The 19,133-nt window shown below is 39.5% G+C and overlaps 3 protein-coding genes across 11 annotated transcripts in view; all 3 read right to left on the bottom strand.

Moving 5' to 3' along the window:
- Positions 1 to 5,685, bottom strand: part of LOC129183344 (plakophilin-4-like) — a 47,260-nt gene extending 41,575 nt beyond the window's left edge. For 3 of the 5 annotated variants that reach the window (XM_054780466.1, XM_054780474.1, XM_054780484.1), the window contains exons 1-2: positions 5,368 to 5,684; positions 5,042 to 5,183 (exon numbers count right to left, since the gene is read on the bottom strand). In XM_054780466.1, coding sequence (XP_054636441.1) covers positions 5,042 to 5,134 — 93 coding nt within the window. In that variant the 5' untranslated portion in view covers positions 5,135 to 5,183; positions 5,368 to 5,684. Of the gene's footprint in view, positions 1 to 5,041; positions 5,184 to 5,367 lie in introns of all 5 variants that reach the window. The other 2 variants (XM_054780492.1, XM_054780499.1) reach the window with 1 other exon arrangement.
- A 2,844-nt stretch (positions 5,686 to 8,529) lies between these two features.
- c1h7orf57 (chromosome 1 C7orf57 homolog) lies at positions 8,530 to 12,527 on the bottom strand. 2 transcript variants are annotated; one of them, XM_054788809.1, is made up of 8 exons: positions 12,465 to 12,527; positions 11,552 to 11,606; positions 11,312 to 11,485; positions 11,156 to 11,243; positions 10,876 to 11,005; positions 10,534 to 10,598; positions 10,350 to 10,450; positions 8,530 to 10,125 (listed from the first exon to the last, which is right to left on the bottom strand). In XM_054788809.1, exons 2-8 carry the CDS (start codon positions 11,592 to 11,594, stop codon positions 10,067 to 10,069), a joined length of 660 nt encoding a protein of 219 aa, XP_054644784.1. In that variant the 5' UTR covers positions 11,595 to 11,606; positions 12,465 to 12,527; the 3' UTR covers positions 8,530 to 10,066. The 2 variants fall into 2 exon arrangements, with proteins under 2 accessions (XP_054644784.1, XP_054644773.1); XM_054788798.1 differs by lacking the exon at positions 12,465 to 12,527 and adding an exon at positions 12,075 to 12,195.
- Positions 12,528 to 12,643: 116 nt separating this feature from the next.
- LOC129188365 (collagen alpha-1(XVIII) chain-like) overlaps positions 12,644 to 19,133 on the bottom strand; it is a 41,487-nt gene continuing 34,997 nt past the window's right edge. For all 4 annotated transcript variants that reach the window (XM_054788788.1, XM_054788761.1, XM_054788771.1 and 1 more), the window contains 4 exons: positions 18,627 to 19,055; positions 18,360 to 18,557; positions 18,169 to 18,278; positions 12,644 to 15,574 (listed from right to left, as the gene is read on the bottom strand). In XM_054788788.1, the coding sequence (XP_054644763.1) occupies positions 15,361 to 15,574; positions 18,169 to 18,278; positions 18,360 to 18,557; positions 18,627 to 19,055 (951 nt within the window). In that variant the 3' untranslated portion in view covers positions 12,644 to 15,360. The remainder of the gene's footprint in view (positions 15,575 to 18,168; positions 18,279 to 18,359; positions 18,558 to 18,626; positions 19,056 to 19,133) is intronic.

Raw genomic sequence — 19,133 nt, 5'->3', positions numbered from 1 at the left:
TACGTTTCCAGGCTAACACAGCCTTTTCATTGCACCCATGTGACAAATAGTTCTATTTACTATTTACTGTGCTTGGACATCACTTTTGAAGAGATGCATCATTATTTACGGGGCTTTGCACTATTTATTTATTTTGTATTATTGATTGAACTGAAGGTTAAGACTTCTGATATATTTTATATAGATACAGTAGGTAGATGGATGTTTATTGTCATTGCACACAGTATACAACAAAACTTAGTGTGGTGGTTCTACTTCCATTTCTAGCAACATTAAGACATGTTAAAACTTAAATGTTCAAATGTAACATGTATAAAAATATAGATTATACAATAAAGAATGTAAAATCCCATCAAACAAAACGATGTTCATTGAGCAAGTCATTTTTTGGTCTGTGTTTAAGCAATAAATGCATTTGACATGTGATTCTGTTGACTGTATTTTTGCCGGTGCCTTAAAGCATGCGTGGGGATATCATGTGCTCTTTTACACATATGAAAATACTGTAAGAATTCCACTTTCATATATAATTGGCATCTTCATTTTATAACGTAAGATGAGCGTCTACATCAACACGCTAACTGTAGAATCGAATGGAATTGTATTGTTTGTACGCTGCATCGAATCGTTCTGTTTTTGAATCGCATCGGAACCTGTGTATCTAGATTCAAATCGAATCGTCTATGTTTACATCCGTACTCGGTACCAGATGAGCGTCACAGACTGACAAGACAGGAGGCTGTCATTTGCAGCAAGATGTCAAGAAGCATGCATTCACATCCAGACAGATGACGCACAGTAAAGGGTGAGGCGCTGCTGCTTGGTGACCTAACTCACGTTCCGACCTGACCCTGCCACTCACACCAGGTGACAACCCGCTCAGTTCAAGCGAGGACCCGGGCGCCGATGTGACCCTGGGGTTGTTCTATCGAACCCCCTCAGGAGGTTTTGCTGAGTGTGCTTGTTCGTTTTAGCAGCACCATGCATCTTATTTACACATGGTGACCCTGCATGGACGCCTGCAGGCCTGCGCTACATCAACATGCTGCTGCTAGCCGTCTGATAATACTTCAGCAGACACACCACTATTCATTTTCCTCAGGAAGGAAGATGAACTTGTTTGTTTTTTTTCCTCCCAGCTGAGAGAAATATTGACTTTTGGGAGAATGATGGCAACATGATGGTATCGATTGAGCTCCCTGAGCGTGCCAGCTGCTTCTACCGCAGAAGCAACGATAATAACCAGACATATCAGCGCTCTTTGGGACCTTGAAGTGTGAATACTACATGATAATTCATTTAACCAACCAAAAATGTCACCCCAAACTGCAACAGTTCTGAGTCACCATCATCCCTGGCGCAGATGCAATGGATGCTAAAACAGGATATGCTCTGTTTAGCTTGGATAATTGGATATTTGTGTGCGCTAATCCAAATATATTAAAACGAGAAGATGGATATGCTGTAAAGCAGGGGTGTTCAAACTTTTTCCATCGAGAGCTACAGACTGAAAAATGAAAGGTATTGTGATATACCCTAGGTGAAAAAGGCTATTATTTTCCCATTTTTGCTGTTTTTCCTTTTACAAATGTTTAACTTTTCTTAAATAATCTTTGTCAATTTTCTTTTCGTAATATGGTGACGTTATCGCCATAATATTTTGACTTTATCCCGATAATATTAAAACTTTTTCCCAACCAAATTTTCCAAAAATTACGACTTTTTGTTTTGTTTCTCATAATATGATGACTTTTAAAAAATAACGGATTTTTCTACGCTTAAAATGACGTTATTTTTCCCAATGAAGTTATGAGTTTATTCTTGTAAAATTGCATCTTTCTTTCTCTTTAGAGTACAACTTTTTCTCTTAATATTTTGAATTTATTCTTGTAAAATTACGGCGTTTTTTTTCATTTCTGTTGTTGTTGTTTTTTTATTTGACAAATATTTGGCCTTTCTTCTTAAATAATCTTTTAATCAATCAATTTTCAAATAATAATTTTTTTCTTGTAATATTATGATTTTATTCCCATAATATTTTGACTTTTTTCTCGTAACATTATAATTTTTCTGCAACCAAATTTCTCAAAAAATGTTTCATAATATTGCGACTTTTAAATATAATGTCTTTTTCTTTCATATTTCAACTTTACGCCACTAAAATTATGTTATTTTTCCTCATAATATTATGTTATTCTTGTAAAATTAAGACTTTTTCTTTTTGGATTACAACTTTTTTCTCTAAATAATTAACTTTATTCTTGTAAAATTCCTGCTGATTTTTCCTATTTTATCGCGGTGGATAGGTTCCCAAAGTAGCCCGCAATAAGTGAAATCCGCGAAGTAGCCAACTATATTTTTTACAATTATTATATACTGTATGTTTTAAAGCTGTAAAACCCCTCACTTTATACACCTTTCTCAGACAGGAATGAACATTTTCTCACATTTCCTTCTTATTTTAACACACTCAAAGTTCAAATTTTGTTTGAATTTTAATGATCAACCTACTAGGTTGGACAGAAGAAATTTTTCAGTGACTCACGCGTGTTTAACTCTTTTGACCGTGCCTCGTCCTGGCGCCGTTCGGCTGTAGCGTTTTTTTTGTATCTTTCTTAAAATGTATCGCTCCCGTCGGATAGCTTCTTGTGTTTCTTCTATTGTTTACAGCAATGGCGGTTAGCAAGCAACTCACACGGTTAGCTAGTTTGGGAGCCATGACCACAACAAGAGACGACACGAAGGAGATTGAGTGACAATAGTCTCCAGCCAATCGGGACGCAGAAGACAATGGGCGGTTCAGACAGAAGAGAGAGAATAGAGAGACACTGCCGCCTTGTTGAAGCATAGAACTACACTCAACTTCCCACAATGCAATTCTTCTTAAAGGGCCAGGCTTGGCCTGTAAGAGCTCATACGCTGTAAAAAAACACAAAAATTGCACTTAAAAAAATCCGCGAAACAGCGAGTTCGCAAAAGGTGAACCACGATGGAGCGAGGGAACGCTGAATAGCAATCTAGCCCACTAACCCACCAGTCGTTGCCCACGGCCCCCACCTATTCCGAGTACAAGATGGTTTGTTTTTAGTTATCCAGTAAGCTTGCCAACTGCAGGGGGTGTCCAAAGTGTGGCCCAGTGACCATTTGCGGCTCGTGGCTGTTGTTTTGTTGGCCTGCGGCACGTTAAAAAAAAAAAGTAGTTCAACAAGAAAACTTTTTAAACGAGGGACCACCGTAGAGTCACCGGGGAAAGTAATTATCGCGTTTCTTTTTTGGAAAACCTTCAAATACGTCGAACAATCTGAATTTATTTTAGGAGGGTGAGAGATCTTTTATGAGATTAGAGTTAGGTTGTGCTGGCGTCTTGCAAATCTCTACCAAAACAAAGACTTCCTGTGACTTCTTCTTGCAAATTTTACATTTGGAGGTGATTTACACCAATTAATTCCGTTTTTTTTGTTTACAAATGTCACTCGCCTGTAGAGCTCTCTACTAACAATACTCCGGTTTATTTTATTAGCAACAGGCTTGACACACGTGATAATCAGATAGTGTTTTTATCATTTCTGGACTTTTTAGACTGCAACAACATATTAATAAAGGAGATTTGAAGTGTAAATTCACATTTTTTTTACATGAGACGAATGTGAAATCCACAGCTTTTACTTACCCAGGGGCAAAAAACCATACGCTCAATGTCACATATATCAATCCATTAAATGAAGACTGTTTTTAAAAATTAAATAAATCATTTAGAATTACCTTTAGAAACAAAAAACATGTGCGCAATGTCACATACGTCAACATATTAAAATCAACTATTTTTTAAAATTATATTGATTTTAAATTACATGTCAAAAAAAAAAAGCCTACAGTGTCACAAATATCACTCCATTACACCAACTGTTTTTTTAATGAATGAATTCATTTTCAATTAAATTTAAAAACAAGAACATACGCAGTGTCACACACATCACTCCATTGACATCGATTGTTTTAATTAAATTAACTCATCTTGAATTAAATGTAAAAACAAGAACATCCACGCAATGTCGCATACATGCGTCCATTAAAATTGAAATTTTTTTTGGATTAAATAAATGTATTTTAAATTAACTAAACAAACCTATGCACACAATGTTACATAGAGTACGTCAGTTAAATTAAATTCATTTTAAATGAAATTTAAAACAAAAGCATATATGCACAGTGTCACATGCATCACCATTAAATTTGACCCTTTTTAAAAAAAAATGTAATTCATTTTAATTTTAATGTAAAAACAAAAACATACTGTTTTTTAAGTAAGTTAATTAATTTAAATGAAATTTAAAAACAAAAGCTACATCAATCCATTAGAAGCCGCTCATTTTTTATTAAATAAATTCATTTTAAAATACATTTTTAAAGAAACAGGCACAACGCCGCCTACTGTACATCAATTTGTTAAATTCGACTTTTTATTTTAGTTTTTATGTTATTGACTTTTACTTGCTTCTTGTTGTAGAACAAACGCAAAAACTTAAGACAAGAGAAAAAGGGTGTAATGTAATGAAAAAAGGCTGAAATGTTGATACCAATAAACAATAATAAAATGTGTACTCAGTTGTAAGGACGCCCCCTTGGATGCTATGAAAAACCTTATTTATTTGGATTTTTGGGTTTTTTTTTTTTTTTAGAAACATGGGGTCAAGGTGTTATCAAACACTAAAGACACCCTTAGTAGCTGGCGTTCTTCTGCCCCTCCATCTTTTTATTCACTGGGTGGAGAATTACGAAAACGTCTCATATAAGTTTTAGCAGAATTTGGGCTGCAAAAATCATCAAAACGTCTGAGCTGGAGATAATCTGCGGGGATTTGCTCCGTCAATTTGGATTGGGTCCCCAAAGCGGTGCGAAAGGAAGACAATGAGGGAGCAGATATGATTTTTCATCACAAGAGGAGGAGAGAGGAAGGCTGGCAGCGTGGACACACACACACACAGAAGTGAAATGGAGGAAATGTGAGAAAATGCACAGTGAGGGTGTGTCGCCATCCCACCTGCTCTTTGACAGAAGCCAGTAGGTTGGTGGTGGTGGTGGTGGTGGTGGTGCAGCCACTCGGCCCCTCTCCTTCTGCATCCCCTTCCTCCATCTCTGACACTTGGATGTTGGAGTTCAGAGGGATGCTGCTGTGTGTGAGCCTTAAAGAGTCACATTGCACAGTGTTGACACATTTGGGGGTTTAGGCATGATTGAAACCAATCATTGATGACAAACAGTATAGTGAGATTTTTTTAACAGAGGGTTTCATCCTGCAAACGTGCACACATGATGATCAGTAAACCGCCCTCCGGCAAAACCAAGGACGAGGTCACGCCGACTCACCCGACGCTGCAGTGAAACGCCGAGCTGTCTTCTCTGGCGAGCGGCTGTCACCAGCCAGATGTTGCCGTTGGAAGCAGGCCACAGCTGGCTCGATCCGTCCTGTTAGGCATCCATCCTCCTCATCTCCTCCTCCTCCTCCGTGAGAGCCGCTACATGTCCGACACCGCAAACGGACCCGTGCGCGCTCTTGTACGCGTGTACGTGGCGGTACGTGTGCGTTGGAATAATCCTGTGGCGTTTCCAGTGGTTGCACTTCAACCTCCGGGGGTGTCCGCGCGGAAATCTGCCGCCCGCCCACCAACCCGCCCAGCCACTGTTACCGAGCAGCGGCGTGACGTCACCATGCGGCGATGGAGTGCTTTCTGATCTGATCTGAGGATCGATCACATGTCGATGTGTGCCAGGAAAAGTGGTGCATTTAATGTCGAGGCACTCGCTTTTCGCGGGGCTTACGTTCCCTACGCGAGTACAGTGACCCCTCGTTTATAGCATGTAGTTGATATAGGATTCAACGTTAATACATGGAATATTTTCTGTTTTAACATTATAGAGCCCCTCAGACATGAAATAACACCCATATAGTCCTTTATATAGTCCTAACACCTTTACACACGCTTACACTCCTATTATTATTTGTTTACAACACATTATGCTGCAGGGACCCGAGATGGCCGCTCATTGTGAGCTAACAAGCTAGCATGCTAGCGAGCTAACCAGTTAGCCTAGAATTAATTTCTCCTAAACTTAAGAAGCCAACAATGTACCACTTCTACACAGGATGGGAGGATTGTGATATTGAGAGGGATGACTGTAATTGAGACACCCATAAAAAAGTGTTTCTTTGTGCGAGTGCTAAATTATATTAGTGTGGACTTCATTAGGCTACGCAGCTAGCTAACTGTTGAAGTATAAGTCGATTTTTTTACATCTTCACAGATATGACTAATAGCTTAACTCTAGTACAGTTTTTCTAAACAATATGAATAAATCATTGTTGTTTTGTTGTTGAATACAACCTATTAGTAAAAAAATGGATATAAGAGCAAATTTTACATATTTTTTGCCCAAATGAAGCATTTTCAAGCATAAAAATGGCTAAATGAAGTAAAATGCAAATATCAGGCATTCAGAAGGCGCGTTGAAAGACGTGATGAGTATGTAGTACTCTACACGGGTCACTAGGTGTCAGTAATGTTACGTTGATGGGACAATCGCCACCACAGGAGGTACTGTACAGAAACCAGAAGTAAAAAAGGAACTTTGCGAATGTGTGGGTATCAACTTACTTTTATGGCTAAATTTGTCCTCTTATAATGTAGTTTCCTGGCATTCATGCATATAAACTTGTACACCATTTTTCGTCTATTTATTGTGTGAATGCTGAGAATTTTGTTAAAATTTTTCCCATTGAAAACCGACTATTTCAATGTCGCTCCCCTTTTACATTTAACATGACATGTAACATTACGCTGTGCACAACGGCACGGCTCAGGTCGTACAGTGGTCGTCTCCCAACCCGACGGTTGCTGGTTCAATCCTCAGCCTGTGATTTCAACATTCATTCTACATTTCCATTCAGCCTCAGCAGTCACAAGCAATTTCTACTGAAATTGCTTCATCTAGTTACAATGACACCATCAGAGATTCCAGTAAATGCAGACAAAGTGCTGCTGGAGGCAATGGATGAACTTTTAGTATGAAATTGAATACTTTACTCTCGGCATTTACACCAGCGGTGTCCCAACTTTACTGATCCCGCTGCAGCAGGGAATGGATGTGCGAGTAAACCTCACACCCTGTCACCTGAAAGAGCTGCGCCAGACGACGAGCTGTGGTACGTGGTTCGACGGAAAAATGGACACACCTGCTTTACAGCATGACCGGGGTGTCCAAAGTGGCGCCCGGGGGCCATTTGCAACCCGTGGCTGTTCTTTTAATTGGTCCATTGCACGTTCTAAAAATAGAATTTAACAAGAAAGCTAAAAAAAAAAACCCACACAAAACCGCTAAAATGGAAAAATCAGCAGTAGTTTTACCAGAATAAAGTCAAAATATTAAGATAAAAAAATGTAATGAGAAAAATTCATAATTTGACAAGAATAACGTAATATCATGGGATGAGGAAAAACATTTTAGTATCATAAAGTTGTAATACAAAAAAAAATACTTTTTTTTTTTAAAGGTGTAATATGAGAAACAAAACAATGAATAAAGTTGTAATTTTGTAATTAGGTTGCGGAAAAAGTTATCTGACAAGAATAAAGTCAAAATATTATGGGAATAAGGCATAATTACAAGAACAATTTACAACATTTATACAAGAAAATGAAATAGTTGGAAAACAAACAACGGCAGAAATGCAAAAAACAGCACTAATTTTATAAAGTCAGAGAATAAAGTCAGTATATAATTTTTTTTTTACAAGAATAAACTCGGAATATTACGAGGAAAAATGTCATTTTGGTAGCACAGAGTTAAAATATTAAAGAAAAATATATTTTTTTAATAGCCAGAATATTATGAGAAAAAAACCAAAATAAAGTATAGTAAAATAAAGTCATTTTTGGAAAACTAGTTTGGAGAAAATGTTATACTATTATGGGAACAAAGCCAAAATATTAATGGAATAAAGTCATATGAGAAGAAAACTACAAAGATTATTTAAGAAGCATAAAGCATATACTTTTTCACCTATATCACAAAACTGTTCTCCCCAAATGTTACCAGCATGTAGGCTTTCCCACGAGGACAAACAGCATCCTGTACCAAGTCTACAGCAACATGAAAGGTGCTTTGAAGGCTCTTCCAAGTCCCCATTTTGAAAAAGCTAATGTCTCTTCTGTTGTTGTTGCTTAATTTATTGTTATTAATGTTTCTTCTGTTCTTATTCATTTTCTTGTGTTTTTCTTTCTTTCTGCTGGGAGAATGAACAGAACAAGAATTTCATTGCATAGCAGAACTACCTGTTGCATATGACAATAAAACTCTTGAATCTTGAACCTTGAAATGAGCAGTTTTTTTTTCTTTACAAAGTATCAAAGCGGCCCTTGCATCCTTTCATTTTTCGTATGTGGCCCTCACTGGAAAAAGTCTGGACACCCCTTGCTTTACACTATAGTTTGATAAGTACCCTGCTGATAAATGAAAGCCAAAAGACATCAATACATGCACATGCCCATTTATTAAAATAAAACGTATGTGTAGGGTATATTACACTGAACATTTGTGTTACTTAAGCGACCTCCTCTCCCCACCTTAGTATGTAAACAAAACTCCAGTAATGCACTAACTCGCCGCACTTTGGTACAATAAGCACCAAGAGTTGGAGAAAAACCAACCTGTGTTTCCAAGCAGACAATATCAGAAGTAAATAACTCCCCCATTTTTGCCGCACTGGCGTCACGTCGAACACACAAGGCTTGTGTTGTGTTGTGTTGAACATCTCCTCACTGCAGTGAGATACCTGCAGCATTTCTGTCTTCAAAATGTTTCCCAGTGGGAAATGGACTTTCTCGTCACTGTTGGTGCAAAAGTAACATTTGGGATGTTCCACTTCTCTTTTCAGATTTTCACTGGTGCACCTCTCTCGTCAGAAACGGGACAGAAGGCTTGTCATGACGCCCGCACTGCTGCATGGTGAGCGTGTTCAGAAGACACTTGCACATTGAAAAGCGTCGTTAACGCTCCCAGTGCATGTACGCTTAAAGCTTGTCGTCCTGCACAGCATTTCCTCATGACACGCTGCCGTGGCAGACTAGAGAACGCAACAGGATTGCAATTGACAGTATGAACACTTGGCACATTGTGCTTCCTAACAGCAACATGAACGATACATGAGCGCAAAGTGTGTTTCCCACAGGACTGTGATCTATTTGTGGCGGTCGTAGGTTGTGGCCATCGTCGAATTTGCAATTAAAATTGGCCATGATGCATTTGCAAAAAGGGAATGGGGGGAAAAACAAAAATGAAAAGCAAAACACAAATGAACTTTATTGGGTAGCTTTTTTTTATGTCTGCTTTTAGCAGGGAAAGGGGCCCACAGGAGCACTCGCTTGTTGAGAAGAGTGACACATGCTTTCATGTCAGAATCGCCAACAATCTCCTCAGTAGATTTGTCGCATTTTTGGGAAAAAAAAAACTACAGGCGAATAGGTAGTGCCAAACCTATTTGTGGTCAAATGTATTTGTGGTAGTCCAGATGTACTTGTGGCGGGCCACCACAAATACATGAATGTGTGGGCAACACTGCTAGAACAGAACTGCTTTGCAGAACGACAAGCTAAACGTCACTTTCTAAGAGCGGCAGGTTTGCCGCTCCAACGCACACACAGAAATCATATTTCACGTCACTTCAACTAAAGGTCATTAGTACAAACACGTCTACGGTTGACCTGCTCCATCTTCACACACGTAGGTCATGAAAATGATGAGCTAGTGTGCAAACATGAACAGAACCAAACAGTTAACTCGCAAGTTGCCTGTCAAATTGAGGAATTGCATTACAAAAAGGAAAAAAAAAAAAAAAAACAACAGCGTCACATCTACTTGATAAAATGCCTCTTTTTTTTGTCCCCCCCCACCTCCTAGACTGACGCAAACGGATGGAATGGAAGGGCTCGTACCTCTGCATAAACGTGAGTACAAACAGTCAGTGGACGTACAAGAGGAGTGAGTGAATGTGGGAATGTCGAGGCGCGCGCTACTCTATGTCGTCCACGTCCTCGGTCGCCACGGTGCTCGTTTGCTCCGAGGTCACGCCTGCAAAACAAGCAGGCATCTTTAAATGCATATACACACACACACACACACGCACGCACACACAGGCTGTCTCAGTTCACTTTCATTTTGCTCGTGTTGAGTGCAACATCTGGGTACTGACAGTGCACTGCATTTAGCCATACATGTGTAAGTGCACTTGTGCACTCAAAAGAGTACGTGTAGGTCCAAAAGTGTACGAATTAAGACACCATAGAATACCATACTTGAGGTGTCGTCGTCATTGGGAGACTTCTTTTTGTCCTCCACGTAGCCGTGACTCAACAGCTTGGACATGCTGACCGGGGGGGTCCGCTTATCATGAGACCTGCGCAGACAACAGAGCAGGCGGGTCTCAGCCAGGGCTTCATCTTGCCGGCTCACATGTGTGCAGTTACGGGATGTACTCACATTCTCTTGTATTTGTTGCTCACAGACAGCCGCTCCAACTCCACGGCTGTGAGCTCAGGAGACATCTGCAGGAATGGAGAGGTGACGAGGTGTCACGTGTGCACTATCACGATGCAAAAAAAAAAAAAAAAAAAAAGGACAACGCAACGTGTGCCGACTGGAGAGTGGACCACAAATGATGACATGGTAAAAACTACAAATGAAAATTGCTTCTAATGAGAAATGCAGCCGGTAATGACCACAGCATGATGGAGCAAAGTTAAAAAAATAAATAAAAATAAGACGACGGAGGAGGCGGGGAGAGGACGAATAAAAAAAGATGGCGACGCTTGATGGCTTCACCTTATCTTTATCATGAGTAAAGCTATCGGCCTCTCTTTCCCAGGAGGAACTGTTATCAGTGCCAAACGGTGCAAGCAAAGGCTGCCTGCCGCCCTTCGCCTGGCCGTTGGGAGATGTTGCTTTGCTTCCGCTGTAAGTACAAAAATAGTCCCGTTTCATCTTGCGTTGGAATGAAACCACGTGGTGGACTGTGGACTTGCAAGGTTTATTGTTTTTTTCACCTCAAATAGAAAAGGTGAGGTGACACAGCTGTACCAAACCAGCCTGTGTGTAGATTTACCTGTTTGAGTGATCACCTGTAAACCAGTTGTTGGGAACGTAGGGTGCCTTCGGCTGATCGTCATCATCGGCATCATGGCTCAACAGCCCTGCAGAGAGGCGGGGCAACACAAATCACAGCCACCATTAAGAATGCATCAATCTGGGGTATTACTACCTTTGTGGCCGCCTTGCTTTGCAAGCTTAACGTAGTCTGAGTCAGACTCAAAGATCCCAACCCGGCGTCCACTGATCCTCTCCACTGGGGCACTCTCGTCAGCGCTCTGGGACAGACCAGGGATCTGAGACGTCGGACCTGCTGCACCACCGGCTGCTGCTCCGGGCTTTATGCCTGCAAGGAATAGAGAATTTCCATTTGGAACCATAAAAGTTAGCTTTTAACACATTTAACAATTACCTCCAGGCTTGGTTCTCCGATGGTTTGGTACCACAGCACTCATAGTCAATGAAATCTGAAGACCAAAATGAGCATTTATTAAATTGGTCATTTAGAAAAAATGATAAAGCGCATCATTAATAGGACTGTATTTAATAAACACGGATAGTAAAATACGGCACTGGTGAGCAAAAGCAAATCTAATATGTTTTAATATTTACCGACACGCCGTTACACCTTACATTTAACAATTACCGTGTTAAATTACATTGTGCTGATATAGCTTAATTTTCATCTCATTTAGAATGATGAAAAACAAAAAATAAAACGATGAATAAATTATGCACTTAATTTGGCTGACAGGCTAGCATCAAAGCAGCTTTACGCCGCGACATCTCTAACAATGCCTTGCTAATGCGGGTAGCTAAGCTAGCTAAACAGGCTAGCTAACCCGACAGCGCCGTCACCACTAATAGTCAAACGATAGATAATGAAATAATTGCACTATACAGCTTTAAAATGTTTTTTTGTTTATATAAATTACCGTTTGCTGCTTCTTATTCTGCAAATACGAAGTGGGAAGGACCAACGAATAACGGCACAATGTACTTCCGGTGACTTCAGAGGCTCACTTCCTTTCCGAATCGAAGATCGTGCATTGTGTCGGCGCATGCTTTGTTTGCGCGTTTTCCTTCCCAGTTGGCGTTCACACAAATGCTTAGAAAACTGATCAGGAGTGAGACATCTATACTGTCGTCCCCGCATTACGTCAAGTGCGTTTTTTTTAACGATTAATTATTAGCAAGGCTGTGTTTGAAATCGGGAAAGTCTAATTAGTAGTACACTGTGTACTTAGTTACCGAGGGCGCGAGTGTAGTGTAGTGTAGTGTAGACAGTGTAGTGCTGTCCCAAATCAATTACTGTTCTTGCTCACTTGCAACAACCACACTCCTGTTCCGCTACGACGTTGTCAAGATGGCGATGATTGAGGGTGGTTAGGCTTGTCATTTGGGGTGTGTTGAGTGCAACATCCGGGGACTGGCGCCGCATTGACTAGTATGCTAAGTGTGCGAATTGAAACACATCTCACTTCTATAATAGGAATAATGAAACGGGTTTGTCTTGCACGCCTCTTTATTTATTTGTTGTACTATGTTTTTTTATTTACGATAATATGAAGTCAAATGAATGACTTGAATAGAATACTTCCCAGATGTCTTCCTAAAACGAGTGTCAGTTGATACAGAACAAGTCATTAAGAGGTTAATGTGGGACACAAAAATAAAGCAAATGTGAAGAATAAACAGGTGCATGTCGCAGCTGTCCTTTCAAAGAGAGGAAAAAGAGTCAATGTTATTGAAATTCATCAGCAGTGGTGTCAGCTAGAGCGAGAGTCCGCACCAAGGCAAGTGGAGGAAATATATTTTTATGGCTCTGCTGAAGGAATGAATGGATTTCACCGCCAAGATGGAGGATTATATATCCAAGCTCAACAGAAGGTGATCAGACTTATACAATAAAGTATCAGAGCTTTTCCTGGAGAAGGATAAGGTGCATGTACTTCATATACAAATAATCTGTATTAACATTTTTTTTTAAATGCCTCACCGGCCATGAACCTCACTTCACATTTTAATGAAAGTTAACTGCTTTGTCATTTAATATATAATTGTAGCAAGAATGCTCAGTGGTACTGTACGTGGCAAATGTTATGTGACGAGTGGTCCCTTCAAAAACAAAACCAGTTGACACAAAATATAGTCAAACCTTGGTTTTTAAACACCCTGTTTTTTTTTTGGTCAAAATTTGGCCTGCGTTTTGTCTCGGCCATCGTACAATATTACGCGCAGCATACTACAGTCGTCCCTCGTTTATCGTGGTTAATTGGTTCCAGATCCGATTCCTTATTCATAAATGGGATTTTTTTTTTTTAAATAGCCTGCATCTCAATTTTGTGATAAAAGTGAAAATGCACATTAGTATGAACTTTGGGCTGTGGGTTATTTATTTTTCCATTTTCCAAATATTTAAACTTTCTTCTCTTAATTCTTAATTATTTTTTTTCCTGCAATATTATGGCTTTTTTTCCCCAACCTAATTTTCCAAAAATTACAACTTTTGTTCTGTTTTATTTGTTTCTCGTAATATGACGACTTTAAATAAATAAAACATTTTTCTTGAATATTTCAACTCAATACTATTAAAATGACATTATTTTTTCTGATGATATTAGTTCATTCATTCATGTAAAAGTACGACTTTTTTCTGTTAATATTTTGCCTTTATTCTCATAAAATTTCAGCTGTTTTTTTTTTGTTGTTGTTAAACTTTTTAAACTTCTGTTTTTCTGGGTTTGTTTCATTTGATACTTTTACTCCACGCTTGTATAGTTATACTTAAGTACTTGCCCGTTATAATTACACACACAGGCGTCCACACAACCACTAACCTGTGAAAATCCTGCAACTAGCTTGATGATGATGGTGCTACGTTAGACACGTGTACCCAGGCCTTCGTCTTGGAATGCGTGACTACAGTATGACTACTGAATGCCTTATATTTGTATTTTCGTGAATTTAACCATTTTTATGCTTGACAATGCTCGATCTAGGCCAAAAACACGTAAAATATGCTTAAAGATGCTTATTTTGGACTAATAATCAGCGGCAAAACAGCAAGGAACTGCAATGATTGTTTTGATGAAACCATGATAGAGCGAAGCTGCGACAGTCGAAGCGCGAAGTGGCGAGGGATGACTGCCTTCCGTTTGCTCTACCATAACTGTTTTGTGGAATCCAGTGCCCAAACAAACCACCCTACCTGTTGCTGACTCACTGTCCGTGCATGTTTTATTGAGCGCGACTGCTAAATAACCTACCATGGGGCCAAAGAAAGTTGCGAGTGTCAGCAATTTGATAAAGAAGGTGAAAAACTATTGAATTTCTTCTCCACTCCTCAAAGTGATGTTAAATGTTCATGTATCCATTTAGAATTATTTTGCATTCTTTTCTGCATGTAAAACTATAATGAATCTCTATAAAGCACATTTTTGTCTGGAACGGATTCATTCGATTTTCAGTATTTCCTGTGGGAAATTGCTTTGGTTTTTGTGAGATTTGGTTTTTGTCAGACATTCAGGAACCAGCAAAAACCGGGGTAGCGCTTGTGTTCCAAAAATGGGCTGACTGGATGATGTGCAAGTGTGACAAAAGACCACAAGGCGTGGATAACTGCAGCGTGTTTACTGCTCTCAATGCATCGGTCTGCATTAAGTCAATCGAAAAATATGTCAACATGAGCCAGATATATTTGGAATTTGTTTGTAAAAACTCAGACAAGACATCAGACAAAAGTGTCAAAAGAATAGCCACGCTTATAAAAAACACACACACAAAATATCCATGTTATTGCAAAAAAATGAACAGTTATTAGTTGTTATCTTGTTGATTGGAGCTGAGATATGTTCAAATCTGTCCGCAGTCATAGACTGCAGTCCACTTCAAATGTCAAAGCAGCCTCCAGTATAGCTTGTTGTTTCACATATTGTGTGATAATGTTGTGTAGCACCACTAAATACAACATGTTATAGTCCCAGGCAGGGTTCTCTTGTACTGTACGTGTGTGTGCGTCATACCTGTCAACATCTGCATTTGCAAAGAAGGGACAGTTCTCCAGAAAGTGAGGGAAAATAAGAGAAATTGTGGTTTTTCGTCCTTCCACCAGAAGTTTTCGGTTAAAATCGGGTAAACATACGAGAAACTAAAATTAAAAAGGAGTTCCTCTGGGAAAACAGGAGGTTTGGCAGTTATGGTGTGTGTGTGTGTGTGTGTTTATCTCCTGGTCTGGCCAATGTAGCTGTTCTCCACACACAGCACAGCGTAGGAGCTGGAGCAACTGCTGGAACTCTGCTGCAGCAGATTGCCGCTCTGCAGTGACGACGCCGTACCGGTGAGTGCAGGGCTGCTCACGCGCCACGTCTCGCAGTAGCTGTCGACGTGCCGCTGCCCGTTGCTGCTAGAGCCGTGCCACATCATCTTCTCAGGCCTGCAAAAAACGCGTCATACAAGGTTATTATTATTTTTTTACACTCAACAGTAGGGATGTGTATTTTGGAAAACTACCTGCGTGATAAAAATGCACATGGGCACACACAATTATAGTACAGATCTAGCATACGTTTCACTTTCATTCACGTTTTTTAGTTGAACATGTAAGAATTAGTAGAGCTGATGTAACGATACAGGGTTACATGAACGGAAAGTGGCCTCTTTGGCTCCTCTAATAGATAATCTCTAAATCCTGAACATTTTGAGGCTGTCGTTTGGCGGTTCAACATTTCCACTCCCTCCACAGATTTGCAATGGGATTGAGGTCCAGGGGTGTCCAAACTTTTTCCAGCAAGGGCCACATATTGAAAAATAAAAGGATGCAACTTTGCCACTTTGATATTTTGTAAAGCAGCGCATGTAGATATGCTAAAAAGTTCTATATATTTCAAGAAAAAACTGCATCTCAGCTTTGTGAGAGGTGAAAAAGCCTATTATTAGTATCTACTTCACTCTTTGCCATTTTTTCTCCCATTTTTGCTGTTTTTATTTTCCAAATATTTCAACTTTTTTCTTAAATGACCTTCCTAAATTTTCTTCTGGCAATATTATGAATTTATTCCCATAATATTTTGACTTTACTCCCATAATATTATAACTTTTCCCAACCAAATTTTTAAAAAATTACAACATTCATTTGTTTTGTTTGTATTTCATAATATTACGACTTTTTAAAAAATGATGTCTTTTTTCTTTAATAGTTCAACTCTATGACACTAAAATGACATTATTTTTCCTCATAACATTAAAAAATTACTCTCATGAAATTGTGAGTTTTTTTCTAACTAATTTGACTTTATTCTCATAAAATGAAAGTGTTTTTTTCCCATTTCTGCTGTATTTTTCCCCTATTACAGCTTTCTTCGTGTAAATGTTCTCGTAGTTTTGACTTTATTCTCGTAACATAATTTTTTTCCACAACTTAATTTTCCAAAAATAACAACTTTATCAGTTGTTTTGTCAAAAAAAAAAAAAAAAAAGCTGTTAATTGTTCATTCATTCATTCAATACCAAAGACGTATGTACACGTTTTATAAACTCGAATGCCTGATCCCAATCATCTATTTATACGTCTTTTTTACGTTTTTTAGCGCGAAGGGTGACGGAGGTGATGATGCAACTCCCCACCAATGTATTCAACTCCACAGCTATAAAAATGGCCACAGAAGTCCATTTGATAAGAGCTCGGCAGGGACCAGGAAACATGTTTGGTGGTGTTTATGTTGTGGTGTAGTTGTTTAGATATTTGAGTTGTCACAAAAGCAAAAAAATATTTGTGTCAAAGTGAAAGTTATGCTTGAAATTTCTCTTTTCTTTTAATCTTTTCTCTCTTTTTTAGCCGGCAACTGATGATTTCCTGAAACTTACTTATGTTCTACTGATGATTACTAAAGAACAGAAAAAGGTAGAAACAAACTTTTCCTGATGAAAGATGGGAGTCTAATCTTTTGGTAGCTTCCATGTTTATAAAGCCAGAGAACACAATATTCTGTGGGCTTTGAAAGATCAGTCAAAATTGTCGAAAATGGCCGGTACTGAATGGGTTTGTCTTTTGAAAAATGGCTGAGAGTGAGTGAGTTGTTAATTGTTGTTTAAAAATATATTTTTTGTAATATTTCAAATTTATGCTACTAAAATGACAATTTTTCCTCATAATATTACAACATTATTCTTGTGAAATCATGACTTTTTTTTGTTAGATTACAACTTTTTTCCTTTAATATTTTGACTTTATTCTTGTAAAATTACTGCTGATTTCTTCCACTTTTTGTCATTTTGGTTTTCTTGTTAAATTTGATTTTTAGAATGTGCCACGGGCCAATAAAAAACAGCCGCACGACGCAAATTGCCCCTGGGCCGCACTTTGGACACCCCCGGGCTAAGGCCATTCCAGGATCTTAATGTGCTTCTTCATGAGCCACTTCTTTGTTGGCTGGGTCGTGTACTGGATTTGGGGTACAACAAAGTATCAGACGTTTTCCTGGAGAAGGATAGTGTACATGTACTTCATATACAATTAAACGGTAAGCTCGCAAATGTTTTTCAGTTAATGAAATAAACAAATAAATGGGCCAAAAAAATATTTTAAAACAATTAAACACATTTTTAACCCAAGTGAATTATTCTCTTCTTTTTCTTGTTATCCTCTTAATGAGCAACCTGTGTTAAGATTAAAAAAAAAACGCCAAAGGAGTCAGTGCCTCACCAGCCATGCACCTCATCGTACATCACTGTCAAGGAGATTCCTAACTGATCATTAATATTCCTGATTTAACATCAACTACAGTGGAACCTGCTTAAGTTGATACTAAAAAGCGCCCGCTTCGGTCGGTGTCGATGTATATGGTTGGCCGCTTTTGCCAACATAAAATATGAGAGCCAAAGGGGTCATTTCTATGACAAATGGGTCCGTTTATTTGACATGTTTTGAGTATTATTAACTCCACATTTATTTATTTATTGCATTTATTATTATGCATTTATTTTAACATGTGAAAGTTTGTGAAAGTGTTATGTAATGATTGAACCTACCATGTGCTGTCACGCAAAACATCTTTACCATCAAAGGAGTAGATTGAGACATTCTCTTTGATTCTGTCTCCTCTAAACATGGCGTCCCAGTTGTCAAACAGAATCTCATCCTGGCAAGTGAGGAAAAACATGATACGGGGGGGGGGCTGTTTGGTATCTGCAGCTTTAAAATGTGTTTTGCATTGGTTTACCTTCAGGTTGACTATTGGTACACGGTCCCTGTCTGCTTTGCGGACAATGCTGTGGAGATCCTGGAGTTTTGAGGACAAGAAGGCCCGGAAGGTTCCTTTCATCCCGATGGCTTGAGCCTGGGTGAAGCACAGGAAGTCGGCACCCCGGATGCCCCGCATGGCTCCAGTCTGGGGCTGGTTCAAGGCCATCAGGTGGAGCTGGAGCAGCGGAAAATTAGTTCAAGTCCTCAACAATCAGAGCAGGTAGACAGAATGTCCTTCCCTTACCCCTGGACCTGATGTGTGATGGTGGGCCGGAGTCTGGGCCACAGGTGGAGGGGGCCTTCGCTGAGGGGTGACGGCATAGTATGGTGGGCGGTCATGAGATGAATGGACCGGATAACGACCATCTGGGTGGTTCACCCGTTCTGTGTAACTGGGGTATCTGGGGTCTGTTGGGGCTGGGTATCGTGGATCCGGCTGAGATGGGTATCGAGTGTCAGGATGGTATCCGGGATAAGGAAGGTTTGGGTCTCGGCCATCAGGGTTTGTTTGGTATGGAGGGTACAGCTGGCTGGACCGGTGCGGGTCAGGCTGGGAAGAACGGTCTGGGTTAACTGGGACTGGACTCTCCGGATGCCTGTGGGAGTCATTGGAGTGGTGGTGTGGGGAATACGGAACAACTGGTGGGGGCTCCACTGCTGCAACCTCATTGCCCTGCAGATAGTGTTCATTGTATACAACACAACTAATAACATTTTGGAAATGAAAAGTTTAGAAAAGCAGGTGGGACAC

The sequence above is a fragment of the Dunckerocampus dactyliophorus genome, chromosome 1, assembly GCF_027744805.1.
Source record: "Dunckerocampus dactyliophorus isolate RoL2022-P2 chromosome 1, RoL_Ddac_1.1, whole genome shotgun sequence".
In the NCBI taxonomy this organism is placed as follows: Eukaryota; Metazoa; Chordata; class Actinopteri; order Syngnathiformes; family Syngnathidae; genus Dunckerocampus; species Dunckerocampus dactyliophorus.
Note: the sequence above shows the minus strand (reverse complement) of the source record. Positions and strands in the feature narration are given on the sequence as shown.